Source organism: Manacus candei, unplaced genomic scaffold (assembly GCF_025592945.1).
Source record: "Manacus candei isolate 608988 ecotype Guabito, Panama unplaced genomic scaffold, ASM2559294v1 h1tg000089l, whole genome shotgun sequence".
NCBI lineage: Eukaryota > Metazoa > Chordata > Aves > Passeriformes > Pipridae > Manacus > Manacus candei.
The window spans coordinates 3,339,995-3,367,863 of NW_026138137.1; the positions used below are offsets into that span (position 1 = coordinate 3,339,995).

The 27,869-nt window shown below is 39.9% G+C and overlaps 1 protein-coding gene across 1 annotated transcript in view; it reads right to left on the reverse strand.

Annotated features, from left to right (window-relative positions):
• The window catches only part of DPP6 (dipeptidyl peptidase like 6), a 250,407-nt gene that overhangs the window by 109,507 nt on the left and 113,031 nt on the right, over positions 1 to 27,869 (reverse strand). The window contains exon 6 of the mRNA XM_051812890.1: positions 9,627 to 9,679. Coding sequence (XP_051668850.1) covers positions 9,627 to 9,679 — 53 coding nt within the window. The remainder of the gene's footprint in view (positions 1 to 9,626; positions 9,680 to 27,869) is intronic.

Genomic DNA, 27,869 nt, shown 5'->3' on the forward strand with positions numbered 1-27,869 from the left:
AGTAATTTTCTCTTACTCATATAATTTTCTCTTACTCTATAGAGGTTTATCAGCCAGCTCTGACCTCAGAGCTACCCAAGGCATGAGGTAAGGCACTGGATTTATCAGGATTTCACATGTATTTATCTACAACAGAGGCACAGGAATATGAAAATCTAAATACCTGAATGCTCTCAAGAAGGCTAGTCAGAATTGCAACTAGCTAAAGATCAGCTATCCAAAATATGGGAAAAAAATACAGGTTGAAGAGAAACAACTTGGTAAGCACTGAGATGTTTAAGAATGAACTTAGAAGATTTTCACAGTCACAAGCCTGGGATGAATGCATGTGGTTCTTCACATGACTCCACCCATTGACAGCAAGGGATGTTTGTGATGAAACCTGAGCATTTTCCATCCAGCTGACCTTGTCTGACTTTCAAACACTAATAAAAATATAGCACCATGATGTGACGCCTGCAGAGAGCAATATGGGATTATTAGTACATAAAATGAGATACAGAAATGATCTCCTACACCCAGAGACAGCAGAAGTGCCTCGTTACAAACAAGACTCCACCGTCTGTTAGGTCGCACTTTTAATTGGGGCAAGAGATTGATTCTTGGGCTTGTGCTCTAAACTAATTTAACAGTCTGTGTTATTTGGTTTCAAAACAAACCAGAATGACTCAGTATTCTCTGTTCCCTTTTGGAAACTAAGAGTCTTTGAGCAAATCTTATTTCTTCTCTTGTCAACAGGGTAAAGAGATCTTGGAGGTTTGTGCGTAGGTTCTTAGGAGTATTGAAACACTCTTCTGAACAGCCTTTCACCACACAGATCATGTAATCATCAGTTAAAATTAAGAAGGCATACACTTTGTAGTGCCATTATTTCCATTTCTTGTCAACAGCGATATGATCACTTTTAAACACCACCACAACTGGCCTCATTTCAGGTACAGTTTAAAAGTGGATGGAAAAATACTCTCCTTATTCAAATGACAAGAATACCACTATGGCTCTGTGTTTCTGCCCCATAACAGATATGAATAAACCTCAAGCTGACAAGCAAGAGGAAATGCTTGCATTTGAAAGGGGGTGTAACATTTGCCTTCACAGCTCTTCATATGGAAGGCCATTTCATTCCTCTTATCTCCTTCTCATGTGTGGCATGGGAAAGCAACCTTTCCTATTCCGGTCTTATCTCCTCAAATTTTAAGTGGAACACTCAATAAGTGTTAGGGTAAGGGGTGAAGAGGTATCAGGGCTTGTGTGACACAGTCTTGGTGATCATACAGGTATTTTATCACCTTTGCCATAAAGAGACTTGCTCAGTGGCTACTGTACCAAGGACAGCCCTGGCTGTAGCATTCATTCTCCACTCAAAGGGCCTTTCTTGCTTTTTAAAATTTCCCCATATCCTTCTTCCCCATATGTTCTGAACTCCCCAGGAGGGAAGGATGCCCATTTTGGGATAACAAGACATTTTTAGACTATTAAATTTGGTTAGTGACTACCTGTGTAGCAGTCACAGAACCAAATAGGAAGGATAACAGGGAGCCAGCCATAGGACAAGGCTCGTGCAGAAGTGCTGTGGACAGAATACATATTTCTCAGAGGTAGGGCACTATCCCATTGTCAGTGACTGGCAGAGGTCCCTCTATAGCCCTCACTATGCAATCTGAGCCAGGACCTGTTAAAACCCCCGACAGTGAGGAAATTCCCATAATCTTACAGATTTGGGTCCTCAAACCTGGCGCTTTTTTTTCAGGTGCCTACAAAAGAAACAAGCTTTTGTTTTGTAACATGCAGTGAACACTCTTTGTGCTATATAATCAAACAGCAATGCACTGAGAGTTTAAGTAGGCTGAAAGGGTTTATCACCCAACCACAGCAACAAATAATCAAGCCTCAGGCTGCAGGGTGTCTCCACAGCCCGACAGCAGCGGAGCAAAAACAGTTCCCTGGAGAAATGTATGTTTCTTGTTCCTGTTCTAGTGGAAAGCCCCTCTGGAACCTTAAGTACTAGGGCAAAAATGCAAACAAAAAAATACCAATTCCCACTACAAAAATCCACCTACAGAACAATTTTGTTCCTGGGAAGATGATGCATGGAAGCAGCAACTCTACAGGCCGTGGTTAGTTACCTATCTGGTGCTATGCATCATCATTTTGTACACTCTCTTTCATCCACCTTTATTTCCCTTTTCTGTCAAAACTCTGTACTAACTCAACCTCGCCGAGTATGAATAAGGAGGAAAACCCATGCCAAGGAGCCAATTTTTGGTGACGGTCAGGGCTGGGATGTGCTTGCACCCTCTGGCAGTGTCTATGGTTTGGAGGCTCACCACAGTCTGGGGACCAGAGGAGGTTCATTTGCTTTGAGACATGTGAACGTTTCCAAATGCAGATGGGTTTCTCACCAGCGAAGCACATTTTATTCAAGAATAGAATGTAATAGGAGCCCTGCCTCCATTTCAGGGGGTGCTGCCTCAGAAAAACACTCTGGGAGAGTTTGCTTCAAACCTTTCTTCTTTCCTTTTTTTTTTTTTTTCCCTGATGAGCCATAAACTGTTGACCTTTTCTGTAACATAAGGAGGTTGGTGGCTGGGCTTTTCTCTGCTGAAGTGCTAACATCTGCGTCTAACTATTAATTACCCGAGATTTTATTATTTTTTTTTAGTCATTACTCTAATTCTTAATATCAAATCCTCCCCTCGGGGGACCATTCGTTATTATTATCGTTATACATGGTTTCTAAGGTGTCCACCCACATCACAACTGCTTTCTGGAAGAAAGAAGCATGTGGTAAGAACTGCTTTGCCTACACAAGAAAGGAACATTTCACATTAAAAAATGCCACGCAGTGACCAACATGGGTGAGCAAGTGGCAAATCCCCTGGGGAAATGATATGGTGTTGAGCTGCTGAAGTGGATTTCCTCCCACCAGCACAGCCAAGAGTCCTGCCTGAACTGCCTTCCCAGGCTGAGCTGCTTTCAACCTGTCACTGTTTGGAAGTGACTGATGCTCAAATAGTGGCTTTGCTTAATGAAATGCTGGCTCTTTCTTTTTAAAGAGGTACAAAATGTATTCAGAAGCAATAAGCTGGTATGTGATTTAACCACTATTTCGGTGATTTACAGAGTGTTTAATTCAGAAGATTATAAAAAGCAAGAAGCCAAACAGCTCCATCAGGGCTTGAGCCAAATGCCAGTAAACTCAGATGAAAAACTCCTCTCCACTTCAGAGGATGCAAGGTCAGGCTCCACGATCAAGCTACAAAATTTAATTATTCCTAGGGCCAGTTTTCTGTTGTCAAAATGCAACTGAAAAAGCACATGACATCATGAGGATGTTCTTATTTATAGGCTGGCATAAAAGCCACTACACTGTGCAGAAGTGCCTTAATTAACTATATGCACTATCTCAAAATGTGTTAAAACTATAGAATGATAATTATCAAAGAGGGAGGAGAGACAAGGAGGAGCAATAGCAGATCCTTCATGAACTGCAGAATACATTTTTCTACTTATTTAACAAATTTCACATTTTTATTTGGTTTTACATACCTTTTTTATTTTATTTGTATTTCAACCTGTACAGATCATTATCGGGGGAAAATATTCAGCTCCTCTAAGTAAAATTGAATTAGCTGAAAACAGATTCTATTAAATACTGTACTTTCTGCTCTTAAAATAAAATGTGGGCACTAGTACAAGTTTATAAATATTAAAGAGTGAAAGTGTGTAGCACTCTCTACAATAATTATCACATTTTGCCTCTATTAGGTACAATTTCTCTTCTTAAGAAATTTGCAGGTGGGGACATTGAGGCACAGGGGTTTTTTAATGCTACAGAGAAGGGACATGACAGGTCAGACCAAAATAAAATAGAACAGTCTTGGTCAAATGGGCAGATGCCTGAAGTAGAGTCAGTTCCCTGATGTTCTTTTATCCACGATTTTAAATAAGAAAACACAATTTACTTTTACTGTGAACGTGGAAATGGGAGCATGTGCAAGGGAAACCTTGTTGTCTTTTGAAATATCATACAATAGGATACATACAAAACTGATTAAGTGTCCTCTAATTAACTTTAAAGTCCATTTTTTTCCTGCCAGTGGCTTGCATAAAAGAAGGAGACAGGAAGAATAGTAAGAGCTCTGCAGAGACATCTATAGACATCGCTTTGATAATTTACCCACAGTGAAGCACTGGCTCAGTTCCTCCCTCTGTTATCACTTCTGTGGATCTCCAGCACTTATCTGCACTCACTCCACTCATGGGACTTCTCTTGAAGTTACTGGAGCTCAGCATGGGGGCCACGTGCAGGATTTTCCAGACCCTCTGCAGTGTAGGCAGGAAGAGCTGAACTCATCTCCATGAGTGCTCCTGCACTCTACTTACTCTCAGTACTACACGAATTTGGTAAGAAACATGGATTCTGCTTAGGAGTAACTATGTACAATTCCCTCCTTCTCATACACAAAACCAATGAGGAGTGGGAATAACTGCTGATTTTCTCACTGATCCTGGTAAGCCCATTTGGAAGTTCCCATTGATATGGCACAGCTGGATGTGCTAATGCCATGCTAGGAGCTCATATGAGGAGCCACCACTTGGCTGTGTCCAGAAGGAAATGGTTCATGCAGAACTGGGTGACCACTAGGACATCTGAAGAAATGGGCTTTTTTTTATCCTAGGCTTTATTTTGGGGGATAGGAAGACAACTGTAAAAAAGTATAACATTTCTGCTGGTCACAGCAAAAAAATTAAATATAGAGGTACCCCCTGAATATCAATCCAAAATTAGCTCTTGTTTAGGACCTGCAGTGTCAGATCAAATCAGTGGTCCAGCAGCACACACTGGTGTAAAATGACCTTAACAGAGGTGAGGGAAATCCTGCAATGAGGTTAGGGGAACACTCTGGTCAGTCCTGTCCTGATCACAGAAACCATGAGCAAACTAAGCTTTTTCCCTTATTTCAGTGAAGGATATGAATGATTAAGATAATCCATATTGGACTCAGTAGGAGTAAGGTTATTAAAAACCAGAAAAGAATAAAACAATTTTCCATGCCCAGATTTCATAAGCAGGCTGTTGCCTGCATTGTACTGCTAAATTTTTAATTTTCCAAAGTTAGGAAGAATAATATTAGGAAATAACTGTATATGGTATTGGTGTTCCACTTTTTCCCAGTGCTTTGCAGGAGAGCTCCCTGTTCCACATCTGGACCTGCAGATGCTATCGCAGTACCTATAAATTACAGCTGGCTGGCAATTACAATTCAGCGAGTGAAACTGTGGGGTTGTGAGAAGAGCTTTGCAAAAATATTTATAATGGAGACAGCTGCAAGCAGTTATCGGCAGATATATCTGAAAAGCAGCAGCGTTCAGAGGGGAGCAGATGGGATAGGATGGAGGTGTTCATCCCAGGGAACGTGAGGCTGGTTCCACTAGATGGCACCCGGCGCCAGCACCGCGTTTTTGGATGAGCAGCGGGTGAAAAATGGGTGACACGAAGGAAAGCTGAACTGAACATAACCCCTTACACACCTCCGCCCAGGAAAACGAGAGCTGCGGATCTCAGCTGGCTCCCCCTGCGGAAACTATAAACCACGGGCCATTGAAAGCAGAAGGCAAATGTGTCAAACCAGTAGGGGGTTCTACCCTGAGTTCACCAAGAGACTGTGAGAAAGCTGGAATAACAACAAGGGAGATGTTAAATCTGTGCAGTCTCTTTCTTCCACCCCTGGCTTATTTTAATCTTTAAATCAGATGTTTTGAGTCTACGTTATTGGCATCTATTAGTTGTCCTACAGAGAGACAAATTGTGCTGCTGCCCTTATGTGGGAGTTTATTTAGACAACAGGTCTTACGGAAAAATGTTGCAGTCCTGTATAAAATGCTGTTTGGGAACATACGTGCTAAGGACATGCCCAAACTGGCTTGTCAAACTTACTGAGAGCTCAAAGTGAAATCTGGAAAACATTGGTGTGAGCCCCTTTTGACTTCAGACAAGGTCTGAATCTGGAGAGCCTGCAGAACGCGGCAAAAATAATTAGAAATTTGCCTTTAAAAAACAATTTATGCTGGCAGATTAATGTCATGTTATTTAAAAAGTGATGCCACAGATTAGGTTAATTGGCTTCCTTATTAGTTAGCCTCAGCAGGGGTGTAGCAAGGGCATGAGTGGGTACAAATCCTAAATTGTTTGATGAGGCAGATCATAGCTGAGGATGAGGAACAGGGTAGAGATAGCACAGGGAAAGTCACACTGTCACAGGCTGTTTTCAGGAATGAGTGTCTGACGAGCAGGAGGGATACGGGGGAGGGGACTGAGTTTGTTCACCAGCAGTCACTGCTGAGCTGGAGGTATGCAAAGGGGCCAGGGGCACACTCTGACGTGGTATAACAGTGGTGCCTACTTGCAGAAGAGGATTAATGCACGAAAAAGTTTGTAAAAATGGCGAAGAGGTTGTTGCTCAGTGCAGAATTTTGCCACTCCTATTACTGTCAGGTGGAGACCAAGGATGCTGCTTGTGCATTGCAAATTTCACTGTGACCAAAGAACCTGGAATGTCAGACTGAATTGAATGTCAAACTTGTGCTGTGTCAGTGTGCTTGGTCCTGCCCTCAACAGCCTTCCTCCACATGCATCCATCAGAGCAATATTCCCATGTTAAATATGAAATAGGCGATGTAGAGATTTTTACCCCTTCATCCAGCAGAGGCTCTACTTTCAGATGATGTGTTTCACCACCTATTATATCATGTTCACCTGCTACACCTGTCCTCTGTCTTCATGTACCACCCTAAAATATAAGCAGAACTCCATAGGAACTCGAGTTCCAGAAACATGGTAACGTGCCACCCTTTCCACCACTCACGTGCACTTGAAAGATCAATGCAATTGTTACTGTACAATATGTTTTGCAATGCCTATGTATGTACCTAAAGCCTAAACTTTTTAAACCACAACTGCACCAACAAGAGGTGCAGTGATCCCTCCAACCCTTGTCCTGCTCATGGTCTCCTGATCCATCATACTGTGGGGATAGCAATGCCTGACACATCAGTGTGCCTTCTGGTACCCTCTCACTTTCCAAACAGAACAAAACCTCCAAAAAAATAAAAGCAAAAACCAAAGACCAAATTGAGGCAGGGAAGGGAAGAGATGGAGGTCTAGAGCATGCCACTAGAGCTTTAACATGGTTAATTGTGATAAATCTGCTAATTCCCATGTTCCAGCCATATATGGAAACAATTTAACCTCAAGCTCATGATTTTTTGTGGTGAGTCAATTACAAGCTGCAAGCTGGAGGGAAGCAGGCTGCACAAGCTCCAGGGCTCACAGATTTTAAATCATGTATGTCTCTAGTACACACTTTTTTGTACAAAGCATTATTTCCCTGTCACTAAGTAGAAGACAAAAGAAGTTATTTTAGCTTTGTTGTTGTTGTTTTTGCAGGTTTTTTTTTCTCGTTGGGTTGCAGGTTTTTTGTGGGTTGGTTGGTTGGTTGGTTGGTTTTTTTCCTGTTGGGTTTTGTGTGTGTGCACACGTGCATGTGTGTGTGTGTGTGTGTACAAGTGTTCTGAGACAAATCCTTGAGGAAGACCTGAATGTAGCTAGAATTTTTATGAGGAAAAAATGCTGAGAGATGTCTTTGTATCTTGCCATTGTCTCTCTGTACATCTCCATCATTAAACCCACTGGTTACTATACCAAAGAAACTGGATTCGAAAGAGGACAGGGGAATAAAAAATGTAGGTGTTGCAGTGTCTGACTTCGAAGACTTTTGCTCTTAAGACACCATACCTGTGTAAAAAAAATCTAGTTCCCCTGAGGACTGCCCAGGGAAAAGGTTACTGATCCACAGTATATAGGCACAGTGGGAGCTGCCTACAGAAAGCAATAGGAAACACTGGGCACACAGGCATGGCCAGGATCCTGCTTTCTCCCAGCGGCAAAGCCCTGGCCCATGGAGGCAGAAATCAACAGGACTTTGGGACATGACCCAGTGTTTTCCTAAATCAGAGACACAGTAATCCATTTAATACAGTGGTATGGGTGAGAGAGAGCGGATAGAAACTAAAAGGGGAGGTTCACACTGGATCCAAGGAGAAACTTTCTCCCCGTGAGACAGTCAGGCAGCAGGGTAGATTGCCCAGCGAGGCTGTGCAGTTCCCATCCCTGCCCATTTTCAAAATCCATCTGGATAAAGCTCCCAGATAAAGTAACTTTACTGGATAAAGTAACCTGCTCTGAGCAGGAGGTTGGACCTTGGAAGAGTGCTTCCATCCTGAGTTATCTGGTAATCCTATGATCACCCTGTGCATAAACCAGGCAGATTTTTTTTAAGGTTTGCATGTTTTGCCATCTATGGCAAAGATCCAAAACATCTACTGTCTGTTTAGCCATAATGTATAATAAGGGCAACTTAGTGAAGAACCTTAGCAAGTATTAAAATGATATTTTTACAACCACAGTCATGCACAACGCTCTACAGAAATGGCAGAGCACAACTATATTGTCCCTTTTTACCATTTCTGCACAGCTATTGCCAACTAAGATACTTAAAACACACAACCTGGCACAAGCCTCTTGGCTTTTAGCTTTGTATTTAACGACAATGGACTGAGGAATTTTGCCATGTAACTCATGCATTTCCACTGGTTCTGTGGAAATGTCACTCTGAAACACCACGTACCATCATATGCCTACATGTGACTCATTGGTATGGTGGCATCCCACTCCTGACCAGTTGGGCCAGTGCTTAAATTGTATGCTTGTTTGTTTTTTTTTTTTTTAAGTATCTTTTAAGGGAGAAGAAGGTAGAAACTAAGGGCTAAATTCTAAAGAAACAAGACAGGTGAGAGGAGTGGTGAGGTGATGGAGTTGAAGCCACAGGTAGCCTGCAGCCCCATGAAGGCAAAGCATAGAAAGTGGGGATTTAGAAAACTGCAACAAATCAACACTAAAGAATCAAAGAATCAGAGAATAATAGAATGGCTTGGGTTGGAAGGGACCTTAAAGACCATCTAATCCCAATCCCCTGCCATGGACAGGGATACCTTCCATGAGACCCATGCTTAAAGACCCATCTAACCTGGCCCCTTGAACACTTCCAGGGATGGGACATCCACAAATTCTCTGAGCAACACAACCCAGTGCCTCACCACCCTCCCAGGAATAATTTATTCCTAATATCTAATCTACTCTTTTTCAGCTTGAAGCCTTGTTTTATCACTCCATGTCTTTGTAGAAAGCCTTTCTCCCTCTCACTTGCAGGCCCCCTTCAGACACTGAAAGGCTGCAATAAGGTCTCCCTGGAGTTTTCTCTTCTCCAGTGCTCTGGTGAGTGGCCAACCATGGCTCTCAGCCAGATGCCACCTCATCTGTATTCTAGACAAAACCTTGAAATTTGGAATATGAAATTCATGTAGTCTGACTCTCTGGGGAAGCTGACCACTTCTGCTTCCAGACTTCGTCATCTTTTGCACAACACACAGCTCAGTGGATGCTGCAGCTGAAAGCCAGACCATTGCAAAGGGCTGTCACTGGAAACCATTTGTCACAATACATGTTGTTTTGCAGGATTCTTAATGGCTGAGTTTTAAAATGAAGACATTGAAAAGTTGCTTACCCATGAGGTATTTTGCTGAGGACATAATGCGCTGTATATGAATGCTGATACACCTGCAAAACGAAATTAAGAAAAAGACAACAAAAGAAAAAAGAGATTAGTAATTGTCACCTCTGTTAATAGGGTTCTTTTTCTACAAAAATGATCTGGCGTAAATGGCTGGGAAGCTCTTATAAACACTTCAAAACCTACAGCAAAAAAGAACAATACATTAATCCACTTAAAGCTGTTGTGTGTTCTTTTCATTTTGCACTTTATACAGTGTTTGGCAAATCATATACACCCAGACGTTCGGTGTCGTTACCATGGCTACCAGGTCTTTGATTAAACTGGGGGCACATGGGCTCTGCAAAGGCTAAATATAGAACAGTCATTAATGAGGACACCTTGGTCAGCTGGAGACATTCTCCATCATTATAACTAGACGCAACAGGGATATAACATGTATTTTTTGCTTTATTCCCACATAAATGAAACAGGGAGTGATGCTAGCTGATCTCAGAGAGGGTTGTCAGACCCCTGTCAGTCAGCAAATAAAACTGTATCGACTCAGGGCATAAAGCTGACCTCGTGTTTCTGTGACCTGCTAAATTGCATGTTCATACCAATCTGTGCTCTTTGGGCCTTGGGGAGGAGCTGGTCAGCTTGCACAGCAGCTCAGCACAGAAGGGAGAGTTTATTACTTATTTTCTAAGTAGTAAATAATAACAACAGAGTCAATGTCAGCGATTTAAGAGTTGCTGATTTTCCCCTAGTGACAGAACAGTCTCTAACAGTGATCAGTGGTTGCCCAAGGTGGGCAATGCTGAGCAACACAGAAGTCAGGGCACTGGTGTGAAAGGTCTAAATATGAATCACTTTATACAAATTTATACAGGCAAGCACTTTTGCAATTCTATCCTGTTACTGTATGCTACTAAATAAATAAATCAATCTTCTAACAGACAAAGGAGAAACTTCTTGAATACTTGCTTCACCAATCAAATTTGTCTGATCAAAATAATTTTACCTAGGTTCCTATGTTTCTGCACAAGTATTTCTTTTTTTATGCAAAGAAACCATGAGATGAGATGTCCTGGATGATACTGCCAGCCTCAGCAGGGGCCATCCCAAGCACTTCACCAGCATCACAAGTAAGCATGACTCACTACCCATCACTCTTGAGGGTAAGCCTGCACAGTGGTGTCTATAACAGGCTTACAAGTTTTGGGGCCTCAGTAAAGAGATAAATAAACACAAGGTACATAATTCTGCAGATATTAAAACAAACTTCTCTGTTGCAATCTAAGTCCAAACACTAAATCCTCACACTTCTGCATTAGCTCCCTGAAAAACAGGTATAGAGGCAAAAGCATTGGATTTTTATGTAAGAAATGCAGAGACTGATGCCAGATTGATGTGATTCCCTTCTTCCCTGTGCAGTTCACTCCCTTTATTACAAGGACATCATGAGGTCACATCCCAAAATCCTATTTCCTTTTAGGCATTCAGGTCCATAAAGACTCCTCCCTCAAGGTGATTCTCTGGTGTGTTGATATCAGGGAAGGTCTAGGAATATAATAAAACAGGAATTCACTACAAGCTAGCATTTATTTTAGTACAAGGGTCCTTTCTAGATCCACCTGTTTCAGCTGATGTCAAATAAATTACCATTTTCTCACCCTCATTCAATCATATCAAAGAGCTCTTGAATCTTATAATGCTGATACCTGAGACCTGGCTGATGCATGTGGCCTTAGTGTTTATTCCAGCTCTGATGAAGTTCTAAAACCAATAAATTTCTTAAAGAAAAAGCACTGGAGGACTAAATTTGTCTACAGATCTGAAAAACCTGGTAATACATTGTCACTAAATGCTGAGCTACTTTTGTCTTGAAATATCCTGGCATTAGGATGTAGAAAATGATGTAGATATATAAATTTTGATCTGAGGCCAGGACTGTTGTTCAAGGTTATAAGCCAGGCTTTGTTGTTGGATATCAGAGACATAAGCCAGCCCCAAAAATGAGCATGAACAGATGCCTTCAGGTAAAGACAGAAAAATGTAGCAGGCTGGAGGCAAAAGAAACATCCAGGGAAGTTTTGAGCAAGACATCTGGTACAGAGTCCTATAGCCATGCTGGAGAGTTCAGAGCTGTCTCAGAGCCATTAATGGAGACAGGTAAAATATTTTGTTTGCTGAAATAGTTTAGGATTGAAAAAGTTGTGGGACACTCTGAGAACTCCTTTATTTTGTGGATGTCATTTGTTGTCATCTCTGGTCTTTGGCCAGACCCTAAAATATATCACACCAGCTATGCTATAGCATAGTCTTCAGTTTTGCAGCTGGCAGAGTTCACTCACAGGAGCAACGCTTTCTCAAATAAATCCCTAAAATCAGTAGGTTTGCTCATATAAACAAGAGCTGCTTGTATGAGCAAAGATTTCAGGATCAGACATTTATTATTATTACAGTTGTGAAGGACACAAGTGCATACAGCTCAAAAGTCCTTCTCAGCCTTACTATTTCAAACCTATTAGGAAAACACACTGCAAGCAACCCTCCTACGTAGACAAGAATCCAAGAGAAACATAATTTATGTCCTTCTGAGAAATGAAATGGCTGCTTTCCTCTTAGATATGCAAACCAAACAAAGTTAATGCAAACCAAAGTTAATTCAACCTTTTGAGAGGATGACTATGTCTGCTTAATATCACAACTAAAATTTCTGCTGGGGTCAAGATGAACTGGGCTATTCACTTACCAGTAGGAAAACCCCACAACAGGGAAAAATGCAGGGAAGAGAGGAGCATCTTCTGAAATTCAAAGCCAAGCCTCAGAGACTGGACAGTGCTTAAAAATTAGTATTCATTTAATTTAACCTATCTGTTTCTGAGGCACGGCCAACAAAAATAACAGTATTAACTCTCCGTGTTGCCCTTCTCTATCAAAGGATGTGGTAAAAACCACTGCACTGATTTGATGCTCTTATCCCTGATTTTTGGCTGGATCCCAGAAGCATCCAAGTCCTCTCAGTGCAGAGGCATATTTGAGGATAGCAGAGTTTCTGGCAATGGTTTTGCTCTGTAGCTCGGTGTGCCAAGTCACCCCAACCAGCATAAGTTAGAACAGGTTTGAGATGGCTCTGGAGGGCTCCAGGTATTACCAAAATTGGGTCACAGAACCTCCCACGCCAGCTGTCACCAACAAGTGCTATAAAAGTCATTACACTAAAACCACGGTGCCAGAAACACTCCCACTGGGCTTCTTATCCCAGGTCACAGCACAGATCTTGTTTGCTTTCAGTCTGCATCATTCTCTGCAACAGGTGCATGTTTACACTGAAAGAATAAAGGGTCTGAGAGACGGGTCTATCTGTTCCCACTGAAGTCGTGGAAAGGCAATTATCTCTCTAAATTTCAGAAGAATACAGAACTAATTGCATATGACAACACCTTTCTGTGAAGCCACTGACCTGGTTTTATGCAACCAACAGAAGAAACCTGGACCTGACCAGATGACAGCACAAATGGAAACACTGCAGCACACAGAGCAGCACGAGAAGAGCATCTGCTTCTCCCATGCCACCAAATTCCAAAATAATAAGGAAATGTTGGTTCCAACAAGATACAGAAATAACATGGAAGAAGAAATTTCTGTACTCTATTACCACAGAGCCAAGTATGGTGTGAGTGGTAATGTCTCCTTGAAAGCACTTGCTTAAGTGCTGTAAGGATACAGGTCCTAGTTCAGTAGTGCTTACTGAAATAGAAACTGTATGTTATTTAAGAATAGAATGGATCTGGAATTATTTATTCATTGATACTATTCATACACTTTATGTCAGAATCTATAGCTCTTGTTCTTGCCCAAAAGCAATGCAGAAATATATGATGTAAGTCCAGAAAAAATGTGAAATGGGTTTTCAGCGTCTTTTGGCTGGCATGAAAGATAACACTACCTGCTGAGGATTTATCACTAGCATCAGAAAGAAAGGAAGAGTTTGGTTTACATTTCCACCTTCTGTGTTGGTCTTTTTCTGTCACATTTTGTGGGCTGATGCCCTGCTAGCACCAGCCGTAACTAGCATTTGTGGAAAGGCTTTCTTTTATGTTTGCATGACAAGGTGCTGAATCAATACGAAGAAGAGGCTCCTTCTTTCAAGAGGTTTACAAGCAAAGAAAGGGGAGAAAAGCCCCTAGAGGAAGGCTCCCCAAATCAGCCCAATCCACTCATCTTCCAACAGCCTGTTCTATCAAAACAGCTAATTTAGGGTCTTATCACTCAGCATATAAAACAGCTCATGGATCTGAGATTAAACCCAGGTGGACTGGCTGCTGTCATCTCGTGATTATTACTTACTTGATAAATACAGGAATAAAACATGCTTTGCATCCATTTTGTAAATGGCTCCATAGAGCCATCTGGCCCTTCATGCAGGTTAGTGTTATTTACATTAAAGAATTACCCAGAAAACTCACAAAAAATCCCATAAAACTTAGAGCTCACAAGGGAACAGCTACAGGGCAGGGTGGAAGTGTAAGCTGTGTTATAAAGCAGTTTGCAAGGTTTAATACAAAATTTCTAAATTTAGTGCCTTTCTTCTTTTTCAGGAATCACGTATTTCATCCAAAAATTCATCCCAGCACCCCCAAATAAAAATGAACCCTCTAAACAGTCATTGGAAATAAACTGTACGACAGTTTGCTAAAATCTGAAAATAGCAAGAATATATTTCAATGTAATTAATCATAAAGCACTCAGGAGTTGCCTGGGCAAAAGGTAACTTTTTATTCCATAACAATAAAGTATATCTCCAAATAACAGAGCCCCTCAGGATTCCTAGCAGACTCAAGTTGTCTTTGTAATCTATCTCCTTTTTTACTCCATATTAAGACAGTAAAAATACAGTACAAGTGGCTGGTGAAACAGGAGCTGCCAGATCCATTAAAAGGGTTTCCCACAAAGAGTCTCTAAAAAGACATTAGCTGGAAGTCGATTATACAGCCTATTTTCCTACTTGTACTATGAGCAGACAAATCCCCAAATGCACATATGAATGTCAAACCAATTGAATAATCCCAAACATTTGACATAATTACCTACTCCACCTTTCAAAATGGTCCTGGCACCCTTAAGCAGTAACTCATGCTGTGTTGCAGAATATGTAGGTAGAAGATGCTTTGCCATTTGGCTTTTGATATCTGTGATATTTAACCAGTCTCTGAAGCTGACAAATTAAGAGGGAAAAGAGAATAGAATAGAATGCAGGAAGGCTGATGCTATGCATTGGCAAAAAGATCACGTTTTTGGTACCCTGTTATCTAACAATGGCATGAAAGGGTGGAGAAAACAAGCTCAGGAGAAAAATAACAAGCAAACATTAGCCAGAGGTTGTGTTTCCTTCTACTTACATGGACATGCTGTGCACGCAAAGGATACAGGAAAGGATAACCTAAGTCACTACCACACTGTCACAAGGATTTTTCTATTGGTCAGTCACCAACAAGCAATTATGGTGTAAACTTTACAGGGCCACTATGTCATTCATACAAATCTTCCAGCAGAGAAAAGGATAATTATCTGACTAAAAATACCTCACTGCTGTAATTAGTTACAGTATTCTCTGGAGAATTAAAGCACATCACCGTATCTGTTTGCAGAATTTCTGTGTTGTTGAGGAAAGTCAATGTTAAAGACTAAATTTTCACTTAATGAGTCAACATCATTTGTCTTGATCACAGTTTTTTATAATACCATCAGTTTGTTTGAACCCTTCTCTTCTGTTGAGAAGAAATCCTTCTTTTGCCTTACATGTTGAACCAGCCCTGCAAAGGGATGAAAAACCCATTCCTGTCACTGACCACCAACTTCTAGGTAATGTTTTGCTCAATTTCTGTACTTTCATTCTCCCACGAATCTGTGATTTAGAGCACAAGGGATTACTTTGGCTGAGGCATAGTTAGTTAATGGACTTTTTTTATCGGGGGAGACAGACTGGTCAGCAGCATTGTCCTCAGCCCAACTATTTTTGCAAAGTATTATCACCATTTTATTGCTAATAGGTGCTCCATAGTAACCAGCTTGGAATTAGATTCTCTCAAAAACCTCGTGATAGCTATTCCTTTTGTGTCACTGTAATAAAAAAAAAAAATCCACCAAAATCCATTCTGGTATTCTGTACCCTACACTTAGTGAAGCTTGATTGCTTGCAAGAAATAAACAAATCAATAAAGCCATATAATTTGAGGTCTCTTACACATTCTCACCTTCCAAATTCATTGTGATAGACACATATTTTGCTTTCCTCTGAGACAGCATATTCTCTTTTGTCCCTACATTGAATTATCCCTCTATACTTTATCACTTCCTGGTAATGTACCTCTGATACAGTCTCATGCTGTGTGTCAACCTGCTTGTACAGCCCTCTAAGAAACACTGCCCATTTCTCTTCATCCTCTAATAAATTAGAAAACCATAATGAAATGCTATCAACGAGCATTTCCTGAGCATTGGTTCAGCTGGCAGCCAATAACCCACAGCTGTCATCAAACACCTGATTTGGGATGCTCTTACCCACTGCACCACATCCAGCTGATCAGCCACATGTGTAATATGCCCACAATCACAGAAAGTGCACACTGAGAGTGCTGTGCCACTCCAGGACAGTCTGGGGAGCTCAGGAAAGGGCAGAAATGAGGAAAATAGGTTTGAGCGAGAAAGGTGATAAGAACAAGGGGTCTCTGGATCAATCAACATACAGAGCATTTGGCAACTGGTTGCCTCTGCTATAATTGTCTCTGTATTCCAGAGGAACTAACTTAAGTTAATGTCTGGGAAAAGGGAGGTAGATATATACCTGAGGAATACATGTTTTAGACTTGTTATGGGAAGAAATCATTTTTCTTGGAAAGAGGAGGGGAGGATCCTGACCCAGCAGGGTAACTCTGCTTGGGGGAAATGACAGAGCCAACACTAAGCTGTCAGTGTCTCAGAAGGCATAATCGGTCCACACCTCATCTCAATCAAACCACTGTGAATAAGGAACTGCTCCACTAATACCCAGGAAAGCAAGGATCATCGATTGAGTGTGCCCAGAACCAGGAAGAAATTTTAGCAATTATTTGGAAGAAGGACATGAAATGCTATATACAAGGGATGGAGTGGAAGAACACAAGGAGCAGTGGATCATCAGGAAGAGTGTTTGCATGGCTCTGTTTTTCAAATCTTTTAACAATTTAATCTCTAAGACTGAAAACTAAATCATTGCAATATGAGCCCGAAGGAGACTCTCTCTATAAGCTTGTCCTTGGTGTTTGGCGGACAACCAGAACAGCTCTCCAGTCATGCAGTGCTGTGAATGCCCTGCTACCCACACCAGAGAGGCTTCTTCAGAGAGGCAACAATCTCGTATCAAGGTCACATCGGGAAGGGACAGCACATTCATACCTTGGGGACTTGCATTTTAGATGCATTTGTAACTCAAGCTCAAGCTGATTGCGATGGGGTCACGCGCCGCAGGCAGCACGCACGGTTAATATGTAAATCTGTCCCGCAAACATACAGAGGGTGTTCTGGGATTAGAAGCTGATTTTCCAGGCACCAAACCAAAGGTCTCTGAAACAGCAAAGCCAAGGAGCTGTTCCTTTGCAAGTAATGTCATCTCAAGTTTGCACAACAACCATAAATAAAGTGTGATGGCAACCCACCACAGTAATAGATGGACTGCCGTGTTGCAAGATAATGCTGTTAATTCACCTTCCACAAACTGATTATCTATCTCGGTTGTTTTGTGATAATAATTCTTTATTAAAAGATTAGTTTCCAAATTACACTTTTGAGAGCCTTATAATGCTGACAGTGCCGAAAGGGAATTTCAAGGCCGGCTTTAGGATTTATGACTTTGTGACGCAGAGGAGTAGAGTGGATGTTCTTTTTGTTACAAATGCAGCTCCAGAACCCACTTAGGCCACAGGTATTAACATACAGCTCGTGTGCCAGCTCTCACCCCTAGGAGAGCGTTAATCCAATCTGCCAACTGCTGCTGCACTCTAATACAGCTCTGCCCTGCCAAGCAATTACAAAAGCCTCCTTTTGCTCCCGAGCCACCTGTCCCTCACAGCGCTTCACTGGCACCAGCAAGCCCTTGCAGTCACTGGCTTAAAGGACAACTGTTCCATTTTCAACTGGTAAATAAAATGGCAGCTGCAAAGCACTCAGTAGGATTTTCGGACCAGCCTTTGTGTACTTGTTGATGCTCAGGTTATTGGGAAGTAGTTGCAATGAAGTAATTAAGAATTAAAAATTAAGGTTATGAATAATGAGCTCGTTCTGTTGTTGCTCTTGTTTTAAACTTTTATCAATATTAACATCACATATATAAATTCCATGGTTCCCTTCCCCACCTTCTGTTCAGAAACTTGGAAATGAGAATTCATACATAGTTAATGTTGTGATTCTACCATATACCAAAAAATATATCCAAGAAAAATGAAAAGGATTAAAAAACCAACATTATTATGTAATAAGAGTACAAAAGTAGCTTAGGGTCAAATAAAAGTTTTAAAGCAGAGAGCATTTATCCCGAACCCAGGAAACATAGAACACTTTCAGATCCATACAGAGAAGAATGTACAATCATGATTCTCTTGTAATATCTGGGGTCATAATAACAGCTGTATTAGGTCAGACCCAAAGTCCATCCTGTTCACTATCCCGGCTCAGTAGCCCAAAGCCAATTTAGAAAGAAGACTAGAATTATATGATTTATATCATTCTTCCCCAAAATACTTTCCCAGGCTCTTGTACTTTGCAACTTACAGTCCCTCTCTTTGCAGCTGTCTACCTTGAGGGATGTCCCTGCCACTGACCTCTCCAGTCATTCTTTACAAGCATTTACCCTTTTTGCACCTACAATCTCATGCAGCAACTCCCTTTTCCCAGACAATGGTGCCAAAATCCTGTTTGGGTATGATTCCTCTGAGCAGCCTTTGGTGTCTATTTTAGCCTTAGATTTACACCCTGGATTACACTGTTTATAGAGGCAATCCAGGGTAGCTGATAGAAATGGCAAGTTTACAGGGTTCATATTCACTTGACTGACTCTCACCTTCGTTGCCTTTGGAGTTACAAGTCTGAAGGCTCAAGGACAACATGCGAAATCAATGTTTAATACTGCTTTTAATGAAACTTTAGATAATGCCTTCTTTCAATGAAACATTTCTTGAGCTGAGCAGAATGACTACGGAAAGGTTCTAAAAGCCTCTTTTTTTTGTGAAGTTTACAATGCAAATTGTACAGCTTTGTAGCAATTATGTAAGAACCAAGCCATGAAAATGGGCTGAATGCTTAGTATATCTAATTAATTTATTCACTTTTAAATAATTCAGTTTAGCATCAGAAATTAGCAGCTGCGGAACCACAACATACGTTCTTTCTGTTTAAAAAAATTATAAAAATTGCTTTTTCTACTATAACAGCTGAGAATGTGAATTCTACAAAGAAGTTAGCACTGTCATTGAAATCTTTCATGGTCTTAGGCTCAGGGCACTCTTAGAAGACTCAAAGAAAGGAATCCGAAGTAAGAAAGATGAGACCATCAGAGAACACTAGAGAGCAACAGTTTAAAAGCACTGAAGTGGATGTGAAAGAAATAAAAGCGTTCAGATACATGTCAGGGACCTCGGCCCAAAATCCTCTCTCCATTCAGTGAAAGATTAATTTTCAAGTTCCATATGAGATCAGAAGACTCAGAGTTGTATATCAATGTACACATGGATCTAATTCACTGGAGGAGGCAATTCTGTTTTCTGACATAAGGCAAATAAACTGAAATCACAACGAAAACAGCAGGACACTTTGTGTGTTATCACTGTGATACTGTGGACAACTTCCAAGGAGTAAATGGGCTGTGGTGATGACGAGCATCTCTTCAGAAAGCCACCAACAGCATCACTGTGTGGGGACTCTTCTGCTCTTGCACATAAAAATATGAGGACTCATACATTTAAAGACATGACTAAAGCCCTATGATTCACTTCCCTTTTCGAGAAAGAGCTTCTTTTGAGCAGAGAATAAAAGAAAAAAGAATAGAAGGTTCCATTTTCAAATCTAGGTCATTAGCTGCCCAAGGAGAAACCTTAATTACTGGTTTTAACATGGCACTGGTAAAAACAGAGTTCTGCAGGCAGTCAGAGAGATAAAAGGCACTTGTTCAGAGTAAACACAGAGCCACATACTCCTTGGATTTAGGCATGTAACTCCGCTGAAGAGGAGAACATTTGCATCAGAAGATTTGCATTTCTGAGTACAGGAATTTCATTGGGGTGCTCTGCATAGCAAGAGCTGTTTTTCCAGAAGAGGGCACTAAATATATTTTTTTTACTATTTCAGTTATTAAAAAGTAAAAAAAAAAAAAAAAAAAAAAGAGACTGGAAATTAGAAGAATTAGATTATAAACTCCTGCAGGCCACTTCCTATGTTTCCACATAGACACCAGAATTAAACTGTTTCTGATTTTGCTTTCTAAAGGTTTTTAAATCCCTGTTGTTTGCCCATTTTGCATCCTATTTTTAATATATTTCTTTCCTTAACATTTTAAAATAATGACCTATACTTATCACAATCCAGCACAAAACAGGATTTTTATTGTCCCTAAAAAGCTGGGAAACAAAATTATGCTAAAAAGCTGGAACTCACCTCTAATGTAATTCTGAAGCTTCTCTATGTTGCAAGGAATTGAATTCTTTGTAAAGTTCTAATTTTTTTCATTAATTTTCATTCCGCTATTTATTTCATTCCTCTTAAAGCAAAGAAAGTTCCCCCAGGTTTCACTAAGATAGATTCCCATATGAATGCAAGAAAGAAAACTGCAATTATTTTACTGCTAACTATCTGAATTATACTATTTAGAAAACTCTGTAAAAATACCTTACCTATGCTTTACTGAAAAACAAATTGCAGTTTATTTTTAAGGCATTTTGTGAATCTTATTAGCACATTAATCTCTACCAGTTTGTTCACATTAGCTCATCTATACACTCAGAAAAGGAAGCAGAATGAGAAATATAACCTTTTGTAAGCTAAGAAAAATTGGTTATTTTTGTATCATAATGTCTTGCCTTGAGTCTTTTTTATCTTCTCTGTTTGATGAAAATCTCATTTACTAAAGAAAATATTTATGGAGGAAGACTGCTGATAGCTGATACCGATACATAATATACCTATGTACTCTTGCATGACAGGGTAATTATTTCTGAGTTTTGGTGCTACTCTAGTCTTCCCTGAAACTGTGGATTTGCTTTTCGGTTTACTGATGTGTATCTGTGCCTGTGAATAAATGTAGGATACAGATTATTGGCCTTTGCTACACAAGCGAGGCTGTCCAACTTGGTTTGAAATAATAATTTTGCACTCAGTCATGTCTGTGCAATTTCTATGGAAGTCTCCCAGCTCAAATCAGGAGACTTCTAGTTTATTCCTAACTCTATTTATCTGCATTATTAGATGAACAGCAGGAGTTAATCCACTGTTTTTAATAGAAAGCAGTTAAAGCTCAGAGGTGGCACAGCAGCTGAAGTCAGCAGAGTCAGGTTTTAATGCTCTGCTTTTCATGCAGTTAGTATTTTGTTGCAACAATGGCAGTAAACAACAGTCTCTGGAATGGAGACTTGATAAGAAATTGAGATTTGATACAGTTTTACCTAAACCATTGTTATAGAGGGAGCAGGAAACTGGAATATGGGGACGGAAGGCTGTAGGAAGACCAGTTGTGCAGAGCTTTGCTTCCCAGTTCAGGCAAACCCATCATATTAAGTTTTATGAATGCACTCAGATCATTATTTCAGAAGATCATTTGGAAGATCACCTAATTCCAACCTCCCTGCTTTGGGCAGAGACACCTTCTACTAGACCAGGTTCCTTCAATGTTGAGATGATCCCACTCCAAGAATACCTGCTGAGGATGAGGTGAGCACCCTTTCTTTGCATTTAAGGGGTGCAAACACATTTTCCATGAATAACAGACACATGCAACCTCCACCCAGACATTCCTCTTTGCTGACACTCATTGCCTTTTATGGAAAATAAAGAAAAAGTATGCAGACATGAGATATGTCTTTTAAGTCCACCTTTTTTTTTGCTGTTTCTACTGTGTTACAATGACAGATCCTTAATTTTAAATAAGAATCCCTTGCCCCATGGCCCAAGGAACTTAACCTCCAAAATTTCCCTGCAGTTCATTTTTTTAAGCTCTTAGTGTGCTCTAACTCCTTGTTTAAGCTATTTTTTTTCTGTAATTAAAACAAGCTGTGCCAAAGCAGAAGAATTGCTGTTAAGAGCAAAGAACCATTCAGGCTACATAAAGAAACACAGTTTCTGCTGGAGCTTTGTTGGGATTTCAAATGAATCACAAAGGTCCTCCAAACCAAATAAAATAAAGAATAGGTCTGACTTGTTTTCTTCCCCTGTGTTAGTCCAAAATTGGTCCTGAAAGTTAGCAACAATGAAATTATTTTCTGTGGTTTCTCCTTCAAAAGAGATCTCTAGGATTAAACTTGTCAGTAATTATTGCTCCATTGGCCTGTACCTGTGTCCAAACATTTCTATTCTGAATAAACAATGTGACAAAAACTGAACAGAACCATGACTGTTGAGCAGTAAGAACAAATATTCCCACCACTTGATAATGTTTACTCAATTAAAGTGTGTGTCCACCCTCCTGTAGCAAGAATTTGTAATTTTGTAAGCATGTGCAGCAGACAAAATTTGGCATCAAAAGGGCTCTACTGTCAGAGGCACGGCTGAGGACACCTGAGAAGACAGTGTTTGCACAACGCTGTAATAGAGTTTTGAAAACCCATAAATCCCTCTAGAGTTGTGTGGCAAACTTCCCTCCCTCTCTGCGCCACTGCAGATATCAAACATTAATTAAGCTGAAACAACTACTGATACCAACACACGACAGAGGAACTCAGCGTGTTGGTGTGTCTGACAGAGATATTGCTACTTCTGCCTGCACTGAGATTCACAGGTAGGAAAACCTCCCAGTTGCTGAGGTTTCATGTATTAGCAGCTTTGGTTTATTCAATGCAAGGTGACAGTGAAAAGCTGATGTTCTGGATTAGATACACTCCCCCAGGTCAGACAGAAAAGCAAATGGAAGTGTATAAATGTTTTTGAATCAACCTTCTCCAACGCCTTTGAAAATTCTGTTTTGTCTATCTTGCTGAAAATTGCAGATCAGGGAATTTCTGCATGGTGGGTTTGAGATTAGAAAAGATAGGCTGTCTTTCACAAGGGGTATTTTAAATAGATCATATTCATAATTAAAAAATCCCACCACGATCTCCTTTTAAAATAAATTATTGCCTCTAAATGTTGTCAAACAATAGCTGCTGCTTTGGTTTCAAATCCAAAGTAAACTCTCACCCACAAAATTAACCTTCTCTATGTTCTTAGCACTTTCTTGTTAATACAACACTTCTGGACACACAAGCCTTAGCTTTAGTTATGTAAATGTAGCTGGAGCGCTGCTGTCCTACTACAAAGAGGATAAAAAGAACTTTATTAAACAAGGTTATTTACACTACTGATCTTGGCTGTTAAAACAATATGACTCAAAACAGGATCTGCAAGAATAAGGAGAAAAAAAATGTGGTCCCCATCTTCAGCCTGGAGCCCCAGAATCATCTCGCCAAAAGCCCCCGCAGGCATGTTCATGAAAATGCTGCCATTTTCAGAAGCTGTGAGCATTTAATTGAAATATTAAAGATTAGCTGAATGGTATTAGTAATATTTATTCTATGGGAAGTAACTGAAGATGTTGCTTTCATGAAAAGACCCCAAATTTAGCAAATTATCAGATTTGATGAGTGGTTGGTCTGTGTGGTTCCACTAATTCATTAAAAACTTGGCTTCTGCTCACTACAAAACTACTGAATGACTCCTCTGGTGAGTTGAGAAAAGAGAAGATACTTTGCTTGAAGATACACACAAGCACAGATGTAATAACTGAAAAATATTTTAACTAATATAAACTGCACATTATTAAGACTGATTTATTTTCTTCTTTTTATTTAGGAAGTGATTTATCGTAATTCATTATTTATGCTGATAACAATACCTATTTCTCACAAGTATACAAAGTTGCACTGCTTTCGGCTTGAAAATGTTGGAAAAATAGTTTTAGCCACCAGCTAATAATAGTGAACACTGCCCTTTTATTGTGCAGCTTCCCAATAGAGGAGTCCTTCTGGTTTATGCGCAACAAGGATTCAAAACTGCATTCATATTGAAAAAAGGATATGAAAAACCATAAACATAAACTTTTTCCTTCAAAATGCCCCACTCATAAACTACTGATTTACAGCAAACACCAAAAATTAAGCAACAATCACTAAACCAGGTAGCATTATTTTATGGTTCTAATATTCTATCTATGCTCACTTTATCATGGAATCATTATAATTTTCACTGAAATAATTATAATTTTTCTGAAAACAAAACTGGGTGGGAATGAAAAAAGTAAATTTGAAATATATTTATTGCCACAGAAAGAAAACAGATTTATCTAAACCTATTTCTAGCCATGGTAAATCCATTTCAATTAAGTAATAAATAAATATCATGGCTACAATATGAGCAGTATTACTGATGATAGTTATGACAGTGTCTAATTTTTGGAGGCATACTTATCATAATAAGGGTTATCACCTAGTTCAAAAGGAAGTTGTGAGGATTCATTATTATTTATACCCATTAATGTTTTGGAAATAACAAGTGTTATATTATTTTAATTTTTACACAACTAATTAAAGCAGTATTGACACTGTAATTGAACCATAAGCACTAAACCTGTTCATTCCACATGACAAACAGTGGAATAGGTTGTTATTGAAGGAATTGAAGGAAATTGAAGAAATAGTAAGAAATAGTGGCAAAAACAATAGTAATATATTGTTTTCTGTAAATAATGCTTTTTTACTTCATTCACACTCTAAATACAAAGTCTATGGTCTGGCCTTGGTCTTTTTGAAGTGTCTTTGGTCCCATCACTCCTGTTAGAGATGTGGCAAGAGTCAGGGAGAATAGAAATACTGAACTCACCATATGAACTGCTCTAAAAAATAATAGTTGTTTCTGTTCTAATTACAACAAAGATTAATTCTTTGCAGCCTTCAGCATTATAAAAAAGCATTTCTTTAACTGCAAAACAGGTAACAATTTTGTTACCTAGCATCTGTTGAAAAATTCTAGCTGCAAAAGTCTCTAACTTTATTCAGATACCTTTGCAGTTTGGTTCCTATGAATCAGCCAGGATATCTGTTGTAATTGCTCTTAACTAGCACAAACACAGTAATGGACTGGCAAATTGGAGATGAAGAACAAATAGCTTTAAGAATAATCCTGGTCACTTTATTTCCTCTCTTGCATGATGACAACACTTATTCATAATAAAGGCAATTAAGTATTCCCTATTTAATATCTCACTGTGTCACTCAAGAGAATCACTTTTCTTCTCACCTATTTCCTCTATTTCTTTTATTTCATTACACAAACTCCACTCATAACTCTGCCACAGAAAGCCACACAAGGGGTTTTCTTACTCGTCTTTACTCTTACTCTACCACAACCCCTCACAGAAATGCTACTGGATTTAAGAGGTGTTTTGTCACTTGGCTATTTCAGAAATCCCTTTTGGAGACCATGGAGAACCACAGAGGTGATTCCAGCCCACAGACATCCGTGTCTCCCTGGGAGGCTTGCAGGGAGCATGGAGCTTGCCCAGCTTGCCATGTGCTGGGCAAGAGTGGCTTTGGCCTGACACCACCAGAGACAGCCTTGACCCCCTGCACCCTTTCTGCTGAGATGCCTCAGCCAATCCCCATTTGTCTGTGTGTTTCGGGGCGACTAAACCCTATATCAGAGCCCCATGCACTTGTTTTGGTGAAGGATGATTTGAAATCAAAGCTTCTCTACAGATGTGTTTATTCCCCGATGCTTTCCCCAAACTTCATCCCGTTGTTCCAGCCTCAGGTTGCACCTTGCTTCAGTGTAAAGAAATAAAAAACACACAACGGAAAAACTGCAGGAGTATTTGAAGGCAAAGAAGCCTGGTGCCTTCCCCGTGACCTTTCCAGAAAAAGAACAAATCTTCTGTGTTCAAGGTTAGAAAAGTTCCCTATTAGCACAAGGCTTACCCAGAATATTGCTGCCTGAAAGATTAAACTTCTGTAAATATAAGCACTGCAAAAAAGCATTTACAATGAAACCTGACAGTCTGACTAGCCACAGTGTACCCACGCCAGTCTCACAGCTGCCTGCCAAGCCTCCTGGGAGAAATATATTTTAAGGAACATGCTTTAATTCATTATCCTTTAAGATGATGAAGGGATACAGCAGGAAAACACATATTAGTTGCCTCAGTGGCTTTGCAAAATAGGTGTTTGCCAGTTCAGTGCTGTGTTATTCCAATGTGGGTGTCAGTGCTGTTACCCAGACCAACACTGAGCAGAGATTCTTCTGTGCAAATAAATAGAAGAACTATAGGAGGAACTATTGTTGGCAGGAAATGACTTCGCAGCACTTTTCTTTAAAATATTCCACTTCAGTGGAGTGACACACTGTGCTCTTGCATTTTGATGTTTATTCCTAGCTAGTATTAAAAATGGAGATTGAATCCATTCATGTCAGAATTCAGATAAATGATAATTCATATTATGCATATTAAGATATTATACACATATGTAAATAAAGCACAACTTATACTGTGTACAAAAATGATGAAAACATTTATATCCACAAAAAATTAAAAGGCAGCACATCACACTTACAAATGGAAAAAAAAAAGAAACACTTTCTGACACCTATAAAATAAGTACACAAAAATTACAAGACATTCCCTTTTTGAAATTGTAGAATTAATCTTTAAAGACATGTCCTTTGCCAATACATCTCCTGAAATTTCCTTTTGACTTTGAAACAAGGACAAATGCCCACAGCTTTACTAATCAATTTCTTGTGTTGCAGAAAACAGCATAATTTGAATTTTGTCCAAGAATACAGTTTGAAATACAGAAAATGTGAAAAACTAACTAGGATGCAATTATTTGTAGCCACAGTCTGCATACCAAGTGAGAAGAAAGCTGAAGAAGTAATTTAACAGTTATTGCTACTTTAATACTCAAAGAGCCACCCATCATGGCTTAAGAATGCAATAATCAAGAATGAATCTAACTACCTTTTTATTAGTATGCTTCATCTTAAAAAAAAACCAACAAAAAACCAAAAGAAGTCAAACCAACAAACTTTGTTTTCTCCATAAACATGGGTCTTAGAGGAAAAAAAGAGGGGGTTTTGTTTTGTTTTATTTTGCTTCAGAGGACTATTTCAGGAACTCTTGCTATATATGCATATCTGAACAATTTTCAACGTTCTCTTACACTGAGTCAGATATGTCACACTCTGAAGTCTTCCCAAAGGTAATTTTTCAGTTTTCCACCTTGTTTTTTTCTCTCTGGAAGAAGATGTGGTGTGAGGAAAGGGGCACATGGCTGTGTGCTGCTCTGTCTTCTCCAGCCAGGCATCTCAGGGACCACAAACACACTTGCCTGTACCTCAAACTCACAGATCTGCAAGCACTGACTAGCAGAGAGGAGGATGCAGGGGAAACACATCCAGTCCATCCCTTTCCATTGTCATCCCCATCCCCCTCCTTCCACATTGCCTACATCAAGCACTCCTCTACAGGCTGGGCACAAAGCCACAAAAGCCCCTGTAACTTTGCTTCTTGCAGATTTTCTGAGTGGGCAGCCCTTTCAGTGGATAAAGGTTGAGAATAAAAAGCGAATTCATTGTTACCATTTTTTAGACATTATTTCTTTTTGTAATGTTATTATATTTTTTGTCATTATAGACCTTTTCCTGTCATTCTCAGAGGAACTGAGGAAGCCCTTTCTCCTCAGGGCTCTTCCGACTTGCACAGTGCATCTGAGCAGTGTCAGCAAAGCCAAAGCCAAAGGCCAATTTCCACTAAAAGAACTGAATTTTACAAAACATCTCTGGCTCACAAAGTGAGGGGCTTTTAGGGAAAGGCTCTGCTTGCTCAGTGGCCCTTAGACTGTCTTCCCCATGTTTAGAATTAACACTTCAACATCCATCTCTGTCTAGAACTCTGATAAGCTTCAGGTAAGTGAAGTCACATGGGCTGTAATTTCCCAGGAAAAATCATTATGAATTATTCCTAAAGTTTCTGATACAGTTTTA